General features: G+C 43.3%; 1 protein-coding gene across 1 annotated transcript in view; it reads left to right on the top strand.

Moving 5' to 3' along the window:
• Positions 1-16,734, top strand: part of ADAMTS17 (ADAM metallopeptidase with thrombospondin type 1 motif 17) — a 918,064-nt gene that overhangs the window by 719,791 nt on the left and 181,539 nt on the right. Inside the window, exons 16-18 of the mRNA XM_042783577.1 lie at positions 1,314-1,394; positions 11,685-11,842; positions 15,797-15,956. Coding sequence (XP_042639511.1) covers positions 1,314-1,394; positions 11,685-11,842; positions 15,797-15,956 — 399 coding nt within the window. The remainder of the gene's footprint in view (positions 1-1,313; positions 1,395-11,684; positions 11,843-15,796; positions 15,957-16,734) is intronic.

The following is a 16,734-nucleotide window of genomic DNA, read 5'->3' on the forward strand; positions in this document are numbered from 1 at the left end:
CTACTTCCGTAGTGATACTGCCTCGGAAACCCAAGGAGGGGTCGCTATGAGTCGGGGCCGACTCGATGGCAAACAACAACAACAACAACAATTACCTTTTATAACTTTAGCATTTTGCACTTTGAGCACATATTGCCTAGCAAAACTCTATTTTAAAGGTGTCCTTGATCTTTGAAAAGCATATGTAATCTCCCATTTACATAAAATGATGTGTATATACATAAATTCATAAAGAGGTGCTGAAGAGAGGTGTATGGTTACCAAAATGTTACTTTCTTTGGGGTAATTTTTGTAGTGTGGTGTGGTGGCAGTTGATTTGGTTTCCTGTCATGATTTTTGAAAAATTTTTATAACAATTATATTATTTTTCGTACAAAAATAAAGCTATTTTATTGTGAGAAAATGACTAAATCAACTTCTCAAAATAGATATTTCTATAATGTCTGGGAGGTTGAGTGCAGAAACCTCTCATGTTTTTGAGTTCCCCTGCTGATTCTGATGATTACATTTAGAAACTGCATGGGTGGGACTCATAATCTAATTTGAGACCATCATCTAAATTGCTGATGCAAATGCACAAAAGCTTTGTCTGAAACCCAAATGAAAATTCAAAAAATAACTCTCAGCCTACATTTCAGAATCTCACCATAATATTGGGTTCATTGATTAGCACAATTGCCCACTTAACCAAGCCTTAGCCAGTCTCTGGCTTCCCCTTCTCCCTTCCACCCTTCCCTGCTCCCAGCTTCAGTCAGTCACTTGGAGTCTTCATTAAACATCTGCTGCTGTTCTGGGCATTAGGGGATCAGAGCATGGGCAGAGGTGAGCCTCCTAGTGAACTTGGGAATACTCAAGGAAATGAGCAAAATCATATACTCTGATAGTTGCAGAAATGCCCAAAGGGCAGTGGAAGCAGTAAAGGGGCACAATGTGTTGAGGCAATAATTCTGTCATGGAGTAAGTTGCTTAACTTGTTCTATCATTCCATGGATATTCAAGGCAAGTTCAAAATACAACAGAATAAAGGACCCTCCAACAGGGGAATGTGGCCAGAAGGCACTCTTCACCCATGCTCTAGCATAGTGCCATTCCCATAGAAGTCCATGCCAACCATGCTCACTGGGAGTTGAACAGCTGGAAGGTGCTGCCCATAGAAGAGCATTCCTCATTAGTTGACTGATTTATTAGAGTTTTACCAGCTACACCATCTGAAGCCACCATGAGGCTTTGGATGGGTGGATTTTGGTGAGGGTACATGGGCTGCTGATCAGGAGTGGAGGTATGGTTCATCTCTGTGTCATTTGTTGCTGCAGGTTATATTGAAGCTGCTGTCATTCCTGCTGGAGCTCGGAGGATCCGCGTGGTGGAGGATAAACCTGCCCACAGTTTTTTGGGTAAAGAGAAAGAGAGAACAAAAAGATTTGATTCACAGTTTGTTTTCTGAAAATTGAATTTTGATCAGGCAGGAAGTTTGGTTCAGTATCATTCTCCCAGGAGGTCACTGGTTTTATATCTATATTTGTAATTGTAACAAATTAAGTACTCAGAGTAAACCAAATAGCACTATCGTATTTGACTGGAGTGCAGCCACCCACAGGACAGAAGTGGGGACCACCAGCTTCAGATAGAAAGGAAAAGGACAAAGAGTGAAGGAAGTTGTGAGAAATTGTAGTAGAGTTGGTGCTAAGCAGCATGGGTCCCTTTGCCTAATGTGCAGGAAGCTCTTTTGGGCCTGTCAATGGCTCCGGGGATGCCTCCTTAGCTGGAAAAAGAACAGCAGCCCTAAATCTAACAGAAATCCAGACAAAAACTGATTTTCACTGAGTACTATGTCCCAAAATTCCTAGTAACTAACTCCATTGACTTCAGGCACAAATACCTATGTCTTCCTGTGTATAGATTGGGTTCCACTCCAGACCAGTCTTCATTGTCTTAGACGTAACAATACTTAAAATCTGAGAAGAATTAAATTCTTCCTAGCCAAGGAAGGGAGTCTTTGGGTGTTACAAATACTTGATGTACTCAACTGCTAACCTAAAGGTTGGAGGTTCAAGTCTACCCAGAGGCACCTCAGAAGAAAGGTCTGGTGATCTACTTCCAAACAATGAGCCACTGAAAACCTTATGGAGCACGTTCTATTCTGACATACTTGGGGCCTCAGTGAGTCAGAATCAGCTCAACAGCAACTGGTAAGTAGATAGGTAGCCAAAGATGACCTTCTGAATGTATCCTAAGCTCAATTCCCAACCTCCAACCTCAGCAAAGTTCAGCATGTACCAGGGTTGTTAGAGTGCTGAATTGAACCCATAAGTGTTCTTTATGTTGGTCAGAAGCATCAAACACTGCCACAAGACACAGCCAGTATTACCAGAGGTTGCCTGTGCTCTTAGTTCACTGGGATAGAATGTTCTATGGCCCATGTGTTCCAGTCAGTCCTAGTCTCATGTCCCTGTCTTGGGTTAAACTTCAACTTAGAGGTGACTGAGATGTGTAAGACATAATCTCTCTGCCTTCAGATTTAAGAATTAAGTTTATCTTGCTAAATGGAAGCTGCCCATGACACCCTTTAATTTCAACTCTTATCACTATTTTAAAAATAAAAAAACTACATCTTTGTCCATGTCCCTGCCTTCAAAGATTGCACTGAAGTCTTTATAGATTGCACCAAGTCTCTCTTTGTAATAGTCTCTGTACTTGAGAAACTCATAATCTAACAAGACAGACACAAAACAAATCTCTAATAGTCAGGTGCACAGTGAAGACTTGAATCATCTCATTTAAGAGTTAGGAAACAGAAACTAAGGCAGTCTTTAACCCAGGCCTTTGAACTGGTTTATTCCAGTTTGACTCCCTGCTGAGAATTTATATTCTACCCCCGATATACTTAATCAGAATCTACATTTTAACAAGATATAAGAATCACCTGGTGTTCTTGTTAAACTGTAGATTCTGATTGAGTACATCTGGGGTGGAAATGCGTATGCTCAGCAGGGGGTCTAATCAGAATGAACAGTTTCAAAGTATTGCCTTAAATTCCTGCCTCAGGGAAGATTAGGCATGGGGTGGGAGCTCCTGATTCCAAGTCTCCACAGAAGGACTCACTACACCCAGCACCCTGCCATGTGTGTGCCTTCTGTGATCCATGCAGCCCTGCTACCTCCACCACAGCTTTCTCCTCATCTGACAGCCACTCTGTCTTTTTGAGACTGAGGAGTAGCTGCTGCCACTCCCACTGCAGGGTAAGACCTCATTGTCCCTGATGTTGACATCCACACTGGTCTTCATCAGGCCTGTAGGCTATTATACCTCCTGGCATGAACACTGCCCAGGCTGGTACTTCCCTCCCAGATTGTCCTAGCTATCACTCTGCAAACAGAACAAGCTTAGAACAATGCTTTCTAAGATAGGGCTTTGTGCTACTTCTGGCAGCCTCTCCAGGGTGACAACCTTTTTGCTAAGTTCTCAAAGAGCTTTCTCCCTCACTCCTCACCCTCCAGCCACCATAGGCTTCACCAGTGTTTGGGTCAGATGTCTCATCACTGAGTATCACCAATCAAAAGTTGTTATTCATTGCCTTCAAGTTGGCTCTGACTCATGGAAACACCATGTGCAACAGAACGAAACATTGCCCTGTCTGGCACTATCTTCAAAATCGTTGATATGCTCGCGTCCACTGTTGCGGCTATTGTATGGTGTCTTCCAACCTGGGGGACTCATGTTCCTGCACTGTATCAGACAAAATTCTGTTCTGATTCATAAGGTTTTCATAGGCTAATTTTCAGAAGTAAATCACTAGGGCTTTCTTTCTAGTCTATCTTACTCTGGAAGCCCTGCTGAAACCACTCCATCATGATGACCCTGCTGATATTTAAAATGCTGCTGATAAAACTTCTTGTGTCCCAGTGACACAAAAGCCATCACAGTGAGACAAGCTGAAAAACAGGTGGTGGACCCAAAAGTTTCCCTGCCAAATGAGGTGGCATAGTGCCTAAGGCATTTGACTGTTAAGGCTGGCAGTTCCAGCCCACTAGCCACTCCTCAGAAGGAAGATGGGGCAATCTACCTCCATAGAGATATCGCCTTGGAAACCCAAGGAGGGGTCGTTATGAGTCAGATCTTACTGGACCACAGTGAATTTTGCTACCTTGAGGAGATCTCCATGAGAGACTCAGGCAGCCTTTGATCCCTTATTCAAAAGTCATAATCACATTGTTGCAGGACCTGGCTCAATTCTAAGGTCAATTTATTGGTTCTTCCATAATTCACCAACAGATGATGACCCTGCAAATTAGTCCCTTGGCTTCCAATTCTAGCTTCTTAGAATTCCAACTCCATTCTTTTACCTACCTGAGTCCCAGGGACTGGGCTAAAATAGGAACTTTATCTCTACTTTCTGTAGCAATATAAGAATGACAGAGTAGGTCAGAATCCTTTACTTCACTATAAAACTTCTCATTCCTATAGTAAAAATGAACTTTTCATTAAAACTCATTTTCGAGCCAATTAAGTAATAGTCAATGATGCCCAGGGGAAGGAGGTTTCATGACTATCTCTGTGAGCTTCTAAAGCCTAAAGTCCACAAATGCAAATAATAACATCAGGATTAATAGCTCCCAGTCGTTGAGCCTCTGCTGTGTTTTAGAGACCTTATCTTTAATCCCCCTTCTTCTTGTTAGTTGCCACCAAACCAAACCCAAACCCGTTGCTGTCAAGTCAATTCCAACTCACCCTATAGGACAGAGTAGTATTACCCCATAGGGTTTCCAAAGCTGTAATATTTACTGACACGGACAGCCATATCTTTCTCCCACTAGTTGCCATCCATGTACAACAAAACTCATGGCTGCCCCACATATAATAAAACGAAATATTGCCTGGCTCTACACCATCTTCATGATAGTTGTTATACTCAAGTCCATTGTTGTGGCCTTTTGAGTGCATTCTGAGTGCTAGGGAATTCATCTTCCAAAACTATATCAGACAATATTCTGATCCATAGGGTTTTCACTGGCCAATTTTCAGAAATAGATCTCCATGTCTTTCTTAGTCCAGAAGCTTTGCTGAAACTTGCCCACCATAGGTGACCCAGCTGGCATTTGAAATAACATAGCTTCCAGAATCACAGCAAAACTCAAGCCACCACAGTACAACAAACACACAAATGGCTGGTGGATAATCCCTCCTAGTGTACTGCAGAGTATTCCTAGGCTTCAAGGGATTCTGTAGCAGACCCAGTTTCTTGCCAATAGTGAGTGTAGACCTGGAATCCAAATCTGAGTTTGCCGCCATTCATGGAGCTTCCCAGAACCACTCCAAAGTGTTCAATCACAGCCAGAGATCAGTAGAGAAGAGTGTTCACTGGGGAGCACGTGTTAAACCTGCCCGGTATTACTCCTTAAATGTGGACTCCAGAGAAGTGAATTTCCATCCCAGAAACTGGGCTAATGTCTCGGGATGGCTTCTCAATTCCCTCATCTTCTCCAGAAATCATAATCCAGGGCCTGGCATGCTGACAGAGGGTAAGTATGAAGGTGGTCCATGCTCGTTAGGTTCCTAAAGTCAGTTCAAAAAGGCCTTGTTTCCACTCAGGGCTGAGTGCTTTGGAATTCACCCAGTGTAACATTGAATTGCTCTCACATTTGCTGGGAGCAGTTGCTGAAGAATTCGCCCCACCTACCTTCAGCCCACGCTGGCTGGCTGGCTCTCTGCTCAAAACCACCTGGAACAGGAAATGCCTCTGCAGTTTGTATCCATAGCTGAGGACAGAGCTGGCGAGACTCCGAATGGAAAAAAAGGCACTGCTGATTCAGTGCCAGGAGCAGCAGTTGGTTGACTCTGGGTCAGGTCCTCCAGTTGCATCCAGAAGGGAGAGAACAAATCCCATTGTCTGCACAGCTTCCAAACCCCAAGAGAGAGAGAAGGGCTCTACCATCCGCCTCCTACCCTCTCATCAGCAGTGCCTCTAGTAGTTCCCTGGAATGGCTCATGATCTTCTCCCAGAAACAACATGTAAATGTCAGGAGAGAAAGAACAACTCAGAATGGAAATGGAATGTGACCTCAAGTTCCAGGCCATTGAAGAGCTTCTGTTCTGTCCTAATATCAAAGGAAAGTGCACACATACCTTCATGGGACCTCATGTGAAAGTCTCTAACTATTGAGAGGCTTCAAGTGGCTTCTACTTAAAATATACAAAAGAAAGTGCTGCTTTATTTTGGACCATGGTTTAAAACATCAAATCTCTGACCTAGGTGGAACCAACAAGTGAAAAATCTCCTCCCAGCCAATGGGAACTTAAGACTTCACAGATAGAATCAGGTCATGCGGGAATTCCTTGTTTTTTTTCATTGTTATTATTTAAAAAAAAAAAAAAGAAAAACTTTATTGAGATCTAATTCACAAAGCAATTTACCCAATTAAAGTATACAACTCAGTGGATTTTAGTGTATTCACAGTTGTGCATATATCACCACACTTAATTTTATCACCCCCAAGAGAAACCCTGTATGTATTAGCAGTCACTCTACAATGCCCCTAGCCACAGGCAACCACAAACCTACTTTCTGCCTCTATAGATTTGCCTTTCCTCAAGATTCATATAATTGGAATCATACAATATATAGCCTTTTATGACTGGCTTCTTTCACTTATTATTTATCATTTGCCTTTAAAATCAAAGTACTTTTAATCACCTTGATAGTTCCTGTTGGGTTCTTTCTAGGTTTAAAATCCTGATTTTAACTATGAACTAATCAACCTCAAAATGCTTACAGACAAAGAGGACATGAATATACTTATTGATGCCCTAAGATTGAAAGGAGCAGGAACTTGAGGGATCCAGAGTTTATTTTTGGGGGGCGAGATCTCTTTAAGAATACAACATTATGAATGGAGTCTTGGAAAGGAGTTGTGCAAATGGAATGCCCTCAGCTGAGCTTCATCAGCTCTAACAAATCCTCCCTCAGGAAGCTCAGTCAGGTTGTGGGAGGCCCATGGCTGATGTAGAAAGAGGTAAGATCTTGTGTGGTGTCTGTTGTAAGGAGTGTGTTATTGTTCACCTTATAGGCTAACTAGTTGGCTGAAAGTTGAGCCACAGGGGTGAGTTCAGTTCTAGGCTTAAAGGGTGACTGAGGGCTACAGTCTCAGGGGTTCCACTAGTCTCTCTCAGCAGTAAGCCTGGTCTTTTTTTAAAAAATGATTTTGAGACTTTCACTCAAATCACAATAATAAGTTTTTGAAAAAAGAGAGGGGTAGGAGGTGATCAGACTTTTCTCACTCACTCTCAGGAGATGATGTGGTCCCCCACAGGCATTTTATCACTAGACTCCACATTGAGACTATTTAGTCACTGCTAAAAATGGTCTTGCTATCTTAACAGTAGAATCTCTGAGGCTAGAGACTCATCCCTTTGAAGCAATGTAAAATTAGTTGCTGTTGAGACTGTTGACTCATGAAGCCCCAATGGGTGTCAGAGTAGAATTGTGCTCCATAGGATTTTCAATGTCTGATTTTTTGTAAGTAGATTGCCAGGCTTTGGTTCCCAGGTATCTTTGGGTGGACTCAAACCTCCAACCTATTAGTTAACAGCTGAGCACAGTAACCAGATGCACCACCCAAGGGTTCCTGAAGGAATGCAAAATGCTATAATTTTGGAGGAAGTTCTTATTTTTCAGCACAGACCACAGCAACCAACATTTTTTTTAATCTTGCTGACTAAGTCAGTCATACCAACGTAAATAGGGTTTGAAATGTTCCTTGTGCCTTTGGAACTGCTGACCTCCTGCTTTTAACTCTGCCTCTGGGTTTTGCTCTCACTGTGAAATGCGTAAATGGTTGTTGTCATGAACAAGCTGTCCTGGGGAAAAGAGTACCAGCCTCTTGGATGGAGAGGCCACATGGCCATTGTGAAGCTCTATTTGCAGTTCATAGCCACTCTTCAGATAGCTGCATGCAATACTTGGGCATGCAAGGTCTATTCTTTCTGGGGCTCTGAGTGCTGCCCCTCTCCTGAAGCTGTGATAGTATGATATTTCACCACCTCAGCTGCTCCAGACCAGGACCTCACAGAAAAGCCAGGCTCCAGCAGCGGCCGTGTGGCTTACCAAGGTAGCTCATGTCTTCCCACTTCCATATTCATTGGTGTCCCATGCATGACTTGAAATTGTCAAGGGTGGTGGTGTTTCCTGTTGTTGTTAATTGCCATTCACTTGGCTTGGACTCATGGTGACCCCATGCATCAAATCAAACTCACTGCCATCCAGTTGATTCTGACTCATAGCAACCCCCTTTGGGTTTCTGGGGAGCTCTGGTGGCGTAGTGCCTAAGGCATTTGACTGCTAACCAGAAGGCTGGCAGTTCAAATCCACTAGCCACTCCTTGGAGGGAAGGTTGGGCAATCTACTTCCGAGGAGATAGCACCTGGGAAACCCAAGGAGGGGTTGCTATGAGTCGGATCTGACTTGACGGCAGTTCAGTTTTTGCATTGGGTTTCCGAGGCGGTAAATCTTTATGGAAGTAGATTGCATGGTCTTCCTTCCATGGAGGGGCTGGTGGGTTTGAACCGCCAGCCTTCTGGTTAGCAGTCAAATGCCCTAGGCACTACGCCACCAGAGCTCCTTATCCCATGCACAAGGGAATAAAATGTTGCTGTTCCCAGGTCCAGTTCCATCTTCATGATTGCTGGTAAGCTTGAGTACTGTATTTACATCCTGAAATCAACAAGCTCTGTAAAATTTGTTTTTTTCCTCCAGATAGATGGTTGCTGCAGTGCATCACAGGCCAGTGTGTTCTTTCCATTCACCTGCCCACTCAATTCAAGTCTTCTAGACTAAGACAGACTAGGAAAAAAGGCCTGGAAATCTAAAATTTTTGGAAATTAGCCAATGAAAACCCTATGGATCACAACAGAATATTGTCCAGTGTAGTGCTGGGAGATGAGTTCCCTACATTGAAAGCATTCAAAGTGTACAGTGGCCACAACAATGGACCCGAGCATACCAATGATCATGAATACGGTGCAGAACTGGGCAAAGTTTCTTTCTGTTGTATGTCGCCATGAGTCAGAGCCAACTGATGGCAACTAACACCAACTTCCCACCAGCTTGCTCTGATTTGTGAAACCGATGCATTGCATATGCTTATGCAATCTACAGAGAAGTTGAGAGAACAGTGCAATGAACACCCATACACCCTTTGCCTAGATTCACCAAAGGTTCACATAACCATATGTATTTAAGTTGTTTATTCACTGGAAGCTTGGAAAATCTGTGAATTTAGTTATTTTCATAAAGGTACAGAGCATGCTATTTGTTCTTGTTGCCGGAGCTCCTTAGAATCTGAAATTTTTTCCCTTTGAGAACAAGCCTTACGTTTTCACATTTTAGTATTTTTTTTAAATAAAAATCTACACTAGTGCCATAGTCTAAGAACATAGGAATTTGAAATGTGAGCAGTTATAACAATGCTGGGCTCAATGTATTTAGGTTCAGGTCTTCACTCTAAACTTAATAGCTATGTGACTTTAGGCAAGTTGTGTAACCTCTCTGTGCCCCATTTCCTCATCTGTGAAATGAAGAAAACAGTCCTCAACCTTACAGGTTTGTTGGGAAGATTAAGTTGGTAAAAGCCTGTGTAGCACCTGAGCCAGAGAATGAGCATCTTAAATGGTGGTTTACAGGTAGTGGAGGAAGAGAAAAAGAAAAAGAAATTGTGAGTATCCAAACATTCTCACTTCCCTTTAATAGTCAGGAAGTTTCAATAGCCAGTAGAATTTCTCTCTGAAACAGATTCTGTTCCAGGTGGTAGAGCTTTCTCTTTCCTCAGCCTTCCCTGGAGTCCTGTAATCCTCTACCACTCACTGTGCACAGCCAGCCAGGATAGAAACGCTAATTGGAAGTCTCTCTAGCTGGAAAGTAGCCCTTCCAGCTCCTATGTTGATTTCTCCTGGTGGTTCCTATAAGCAAGGAGTCCTAAGCACGCATCTCTTCTCAGTTGGCCAGGAGAGCATGTCTGGGCAGGAGCAAGCATTGGAGTCATATTGTCCTGCCTGAGTCACACAGCTTGTTATGGAACTACAGGGTCCTAACCCCAGGCTAGAGCTGATGAATTCAGGTTAACCTCAATCTTTTATTGGTTCCAACTCTCATTATTCACAATCTGTATTAAATGTGGCCATCTTATTTAAGCAGAGAATAGAGAATAGAATAGATAATGATCTGACTTTGTTCATAAGAACTAAATGGTGTTATAAAGTGAGTGAGAGCAGTTGGTGGATATCAGGGGCTCTAGCTGTGCTGGCAGAGTGTGGGCACTGGCCTGAGGATGCCCTGGGAACCTTCTTTTCTGAAATGATATAAAGACTTGCTGTCACCTCTTAGCTTGTCATTTGCTAAAAGGCTTCTATATGCTGGAATACACTCCAGTGAGTTTTTTTTTCTAAAAACAAAACCATTTCACTGCATAGTCCCCTCCTCGTGAGAACACCACAGACTCCAAACCTAAGTGAGGGGACTTCAGATTTAAATATAGATCTCCTATATGGAAAACCAAGTATTGGCTTATAAGCAATTAACAAGATGCTGAAGACAGATGTAAAAGGCCACATATTGTATAATCCCACTTATATGAAATGTTCAGAGTAGGCAAATCCACAAAGACAGAAAGTATATTAGTGGGAGTTTGGGGAGAAATAGAGAGGGTCTGCAAATAGGTAGAGGGTTTCTTTTTGAAGTGATGAAAATGTTCTACAATTGATTGTGGTAATGGTCGCACAACTCGGTGAATAAACTAAAAACCACTGAATTGTACACACTTAGGTGAATTGTATGGTATGTAAATTATATCTAAATAATGCTGGGTTTTTTGTTTTGTTTTGTTTTCTTTAAACGCTGCTTCCCTCTACCTCCTGACGGGTGTTTGTACTGAGTGGCTGTGTGAGGGAGTGAACCTGCAAACCACAGAGCAGTATATATGGCAGCACACCCCTCCATACTCAGTGTTCCACCAGCTTGACCTCTGCCAAGCATTATTGCCATATCTGTGGGGCCTCTCAGGTTTCAAAACACAAATATCTAATGGAATAACTATTGTCCCTTGAAGGAACATGTACTTGACTAACACAAGAATATCAAATCCTTAAGAGATGTTTGAGTTAGACTGCCTGCCTTAAAAAGACCCAGATAGGTAATAATAAGGAGTCCCTGGTTGGTGCAAATAGTTAACATGCTCAGCAGATCACCAAAAGTTTGTCAGTTCAAATCCACCCAGAGGATCCTCCAAAGACAGCCCTGGCGATCTACTTCTGAACAATCAGCCATTGAAAACTGTACGGAACACAATTCTGTTCTGAAACACATGGGGTCAGTGTGCATCAGTATCAACTCGATGGCAACTGGGGCAAAAAAGAAATGAACTGATGTGTTGTGTTCTCTTGGACATATTAAAATAGAATTAATTCATCAGGCAGAAATTATTCTCTAAATTTGACTGAGCCATAGTGGTTTCCATTCTCTGCCCCTCCTCCTGCACCCGCATTATTTGGATTGCACTTGAGACAAGGAGCCCACGATAGAAGACCCCTGGGGCAGCCTATGTGTCTTAAACTCTCCTACCCTGAGGAAATCTAGATGCCCAGTATGAAAGGCTGAGTACCCCACATCATTCTCCCTTCTTTGATTTTCCTTCTAGCTCTCAAAGATTCCAGTAAGAGATCCATCAACAGCGACTGGAAGATTGAGCTCCCTGGAGAGTTTCAGATTGCTGGCACTATTGTCCGCTATGTTAGAAGGGGCCTATGGGAGAAAATTTCCGCCAAGGGACCAACCAAAATACCACTGCATCTGATGGTAAGTTAGTGTGCTCTCTTTCATTTGTCTCAGGAGTGGTGGCTCACAGAGGTCAGCCAGTTCACCTTACTCTGGGGCCCTGGAATAAGGGGATGATACATACATGCTGGTTCCTAGTGTTTTACATGGCTATTTGCTGCTTAGTTCTCACTCTTGACCAGCTCTTATATAATCTCCTTCACCACATGCTGCAGAATTCCCCTCTCTCGAACTTTGCCTGAGCTCTTGGCTGGCACAGTTCCCATCTTGTTCAAAAGGAACTGCCTCCAGGAAGGAAATGTTTCCCATGTGGCAGCCAGGTAAACTTGGCCTCATTAGCAGGCAGTCCTGCGCAGAGCCTATGTTTTTATATCAGATGGTAGGATGTATAGATCTGCCCCACAGTTGATGTTCCACATTAGAAACTACCTTTTGGAAATGAATTGTTGACTCTGTTTTCAAACTGACATCACTCAGCATTTCCAGACTCAGCTTAAACAAGCATTTGGAAATCATAAGGAAGAACCAGGCTCTCCCTGTACATTTACTTCTCAGGTGGTCTCTAGAAATCTGTGATTGGGCTAAGGTCAGGATCCCTTTATCTCATCTGTTGTCTCAGGAGAAGAGTCCCTGGGCAGTATAAATGGTTACACACTTGACTACTAATTGAGAAGTTGGTTGTTCAAACCCACTGGAGGCACTGTGGAAGAAAGGTCTTGTCATCTGCTTCCAAAAGGACACAGCCTTGCAAAACCTGCACTCCCAGTTCTACTCTGCACACATGGGATCACCATGAGTGATGATTAACTCTGTGGCAACTGTTTTGGTTTTGTCTCCAGAGGGACTCCACACAAGCCACTTAAACATCTGATCATTCATCCTTTTAAAAATATTAAAGATCTCAGAGAAAAAAAGAAAAGCACCATTTCTTGTTTAAGGTGCAAGAGTTCTTAGGACTAAATTCTGACATGGTTTGTAATTATTGATTCCATGTCTTGTTCCAAAGAACAGGACTTGTGGCAGATTTGCATCTATAGTCAAAGCACATTTTGTCCTCAAAACTTGCCAATGGCTCTTCTTGGGAGCTCTTTTTTCCCATTAATTTGTAGTTTCTGGCAACTTGCAGCTGTGCAAGTTAGGTGATACCTCAGAGTCTCTCTGGCTGCCTTCTAGGGGATCTCCTGCAGAGGCTGGCTCTGCCAATAAGCACAGCACCCATCGCCCCATCACCAGAGGCTGCCCCACAATGGTGCTAACTTCACAGCAATTTCTGATGAAATGTAAGCAAACCAGTATCTTGAGCAACATAAACTATCTAGAACTGTGCCAATGCAATATGCAGTCCATGAAATCCACTGCAAATGTATTCTTGTGAGTTGATTTCTGATATCAAAAACCTGTACCTGAGCCATTTATCTGTGAAAAGATTGTTTCTTAAACCATTTGTCATCAAATTGTCCCTGACTAATGGTGACCCCTGTGTGTCAGAATAGAACTGTGCCCCATAAGGTTTTCAGTGACTGATTTTTTGGGAAATAGATCAGTAGGCCTTTCTTCAGAGGTACCTCTGGGTACACTTGAACTTCCAACATTTCAGTCAGCAGCCAAGCTCACAAGCAGTACAAGTTAACCTTTGTACCACTGAGAGGCTTCTACTCATAGAACAGATCCTCCTGTTCTGATTTAAGAACAGTTATTCAGAGGGACTGAAAGAGGAGACAAAAGACAAAACTTATATAGGAACATCACCTCTTAGCATGTGAATTTGCTTTTTCTAGCAAACACCAAGATGGATATATTTACCTTCTTTCCCCCTCAAAAAAAAAAAAAAAAAAAAAAAAGTTTACAAGCTGAGCAAAGCATCAACCTATTAAAGCAGACACACAGCCTGGATCCATTTGGACCATGATAAACAAAACCCAGAGAAAGCAAGTGCCATAGTTGAAGTCCAGCCCTCATTTAAAAGTAATCATCTTTCTCTCTTTAAATAAGATTGGTACTTCAAATTTTTACACCTAGAAACTGGAGGGGGCCTCTCTGCCTCTAAATAGAAAGCCATTGTCCCCATATTAGGGCCCACACATTGCTTGCAGAGCCAGGAGCACTGGGAAAGCCACAGAGACCTGCATTTGAAATCAATTACACATACACAAACACAAATTATACGTGGCTACAAAATTGCATGAAATTGGTTTCATATGGATTCTCGATTCACCAGTCTTATTCCCATACTGAGATAATAAAGATCTCTTTTAAAGCATAGTTTTCTGTTGTTTAAAAAAAAAAAAAAAAAAAAACCTGGAGGCATTTTTCCAAATGTGTTACTGCAAGCATATTTCTTGGAGAAGTGGCTGCTTATACACTTAGGCCTGCTCTTAGCATCCCCATCTCCAACCGGCAACCCAAGCCCTTGGAGGTCTGAGAGCTGCTCAGGAAGGAAGTCGGCTCCCTTTCTCTTGCAATTTCCACCTGGCCTGCCCTTCATACTCCATCTCTAGCTCCTGCTGGCTTATGCTCCCAGACCTCCCAGGCTGGGAGTGAAATTGCTAGCTGTCTCGACCTAGGAGTGCACACAGGTTGCAGGCTCAGCTGAGAGACACATAGTCTACAGCCAGGCCACTTTTAAGTCCTACAGAGAGCCTGTCCTGACCTATTAGCCCGGTAGCATACCAGCTGTCCTCATAGGGCTGATTACATGTTACCAAAAAGCAGTATCACTCTCCACAATCCACCAAGATTGTAGATGATTCCCCATACCCCATTGCTGGCTTTAAGCCCTGAGCCGGTCCCTGCCACACCACAGGCACAGTCATCATCCTAGTTGCCATAATAGCAGGAATTGTATCTCTCCAGAGACCTCAGAGAAGGCTCATACATCCTTGGGCCCCAAACAGACTTCCCCAAGGCTCCTCTATGGTGGTCATATTTTGCCCATAAGCCTGCCTTCCCCTGGACATTCTGGACCAAGTGTCACACAGCAGTAATTAGTGGTAGGGTAGTGGAGGGCCATGTTCAAGCAGAATAACACCATCTGCTCAGATGCCTTTCTAGGTAAAGGCAATTTGCATGTGTTTTTCTTGTCTGCAAAGGCAGCTGCATGGGTGAGTATGCAGACTACATGCTTTTCTTTGCATGGAGTAGCTCTCCAAGTAAAATGTAATTAAAACACTAGTTGCCATTGAGTCGATTCTGACTCATGGTGATTTCATGTGTGTCAAAGTAGAACTGTTCTTCACAGGGTTTCAGTGGCTGATTTTGCAGGAATATGCCTTTCTTCCAAGGCACTGCTGAGTGGACTCAAACCACTAACCCTTTAAGTTAGCAGCTGCATTAACTGTTTGCACCACCACTCCAAAAAAAGAAAAAAAGAAGTTTCCATCAAATTGATTGTCTCATGCTCCATAGGGGTTTCTTTCTTTCTTTTTCTTTTTTTTCTTTATGAAAGCACACTTCCATATCTTTCTCCCCACCAAGGGCTGGTGGATTTGAACCAAGGACCTTTTGGTTAGCAGCCAAGAGCTTAACCACTGCACCTCAAAGCTACTTTTATAAAGAAGACTCAATACAATTTTCTTGGTTATGACCTTTACAGAAGCAGATTGCCAGACCTTTCTTCCATGCAGCACTGGGTAGGTTTGAACCACTAACTTTAGGTTAGTAGTGAAGCTTAAACCATTTGCACCACCCAGGGACTTCAAAAATGTAATTAGAATCCACAAAGCTCCTCCTCCCTAGTCTACGCTGGTCCTCCCTCTGGTAGGAAAGATCCCTTTTGAGGGTTGCATATGCCTTGCCCCAAAGGACTACATGGCTGAAATGAAGGCACATACCTTGATTGAGTTGCTTTGAAGCCCGGGAAAGAATAGATGGCCTCTGGGAGAGAAACAGCCACAGCAGGGCTTGGTTTGCAAATTCAGCAGTGCTGTGGGCTTTCACTCCATTTCAAAATGGTTTTTTATTTTGCTGCTGATCCAGGTGTTATTATTTCACGACCAGAATTACGGAATTCATTACGAATACACAGTTCCTGTAAACTATACTGCGGAAAATCAAAGTGAACCAGAAAAGCCCCAGGACTTGCTGTTCATCTGGACCCACAGCGGCTGGGAAGGGTGCAGCGTGCAGTGTGGAGGAGGTGAGCTGCTGGGGGCCAAAGCATGAGGAAAGAGAACTGAGTTCAGGACACTCGGGACCAGGACGGTGGGGCCTGGGAAAGGCAGACTCTCCAACCCATATTACCATGGAAACTTAGTCACATCCCACTGAAAATCTCTCTGCAATGCTTGGACAGGCTTCCAAATCCCCACATGCTGGAGTCATACCCATGCTTCTGCTTGGCTCACAGCGCAAACCTCTGAGCTAACTGTGAACAGAGGGTTGGCCAGGGGATGACTGAGCCACACATATGCCTGGCTGATCCTGGGAATGACCGACATATAGACCTAGTGCCATTGGTGGAGGGGCATCAGAGATTTCTCTGCCCCACAATAACATTTCCTTTGCCTCAGTAACCAAACTTCATGAAAAAATGAATGACTTCATGGAGGAAAAAATCCTACAAGTCGGGTAAAACATCTTGAGCCTGAAACCTAGAGCCTTATTTTCCCACTGGATCTTAGCCAGTTATTTCCTCTCTCTTTCTCTAAGCCTGAATTTACTCCCCTCTAGAATGGGGTGATCGTACTGTTCGCCTACTGCTGGGAGCTGTGGGGTGAGCCAAGGGCACTGATACACTGCAAAAAGCAGTATGAAGTAAAGCAGTAGATTTGTCCATGGGTTATTTGTTGTTGTTGTTGTTGTTGTTGTTGTGTGCCGTTGAGTCGGACCCGACTCATAGCGACCCCTCCTTGGGTTTCTGAGGCAGTATCACTACGGAAGTAGATTGCCTAACCTTCCTTCTGAGGAGTGGCTGG

Source organism: Orycteropus afer, unplaced genomic scaffold, assembly GCF_000298275.1.
Source record: "Orycteropus afer afer isolate SDZICR_OR568_19922 unplaced genomic scaffold, OryAfe1.0 scaffold00019, whole genome shotgun sequence".
In the NCBI taxonomy this organism is placed as follows: domain Eukaryota; kingdom Metazoa; phylum Chordata; class Mammalia; order Tubulidentata; family Orycteropodidae; genus Orycteropus; species Orycteropus afer.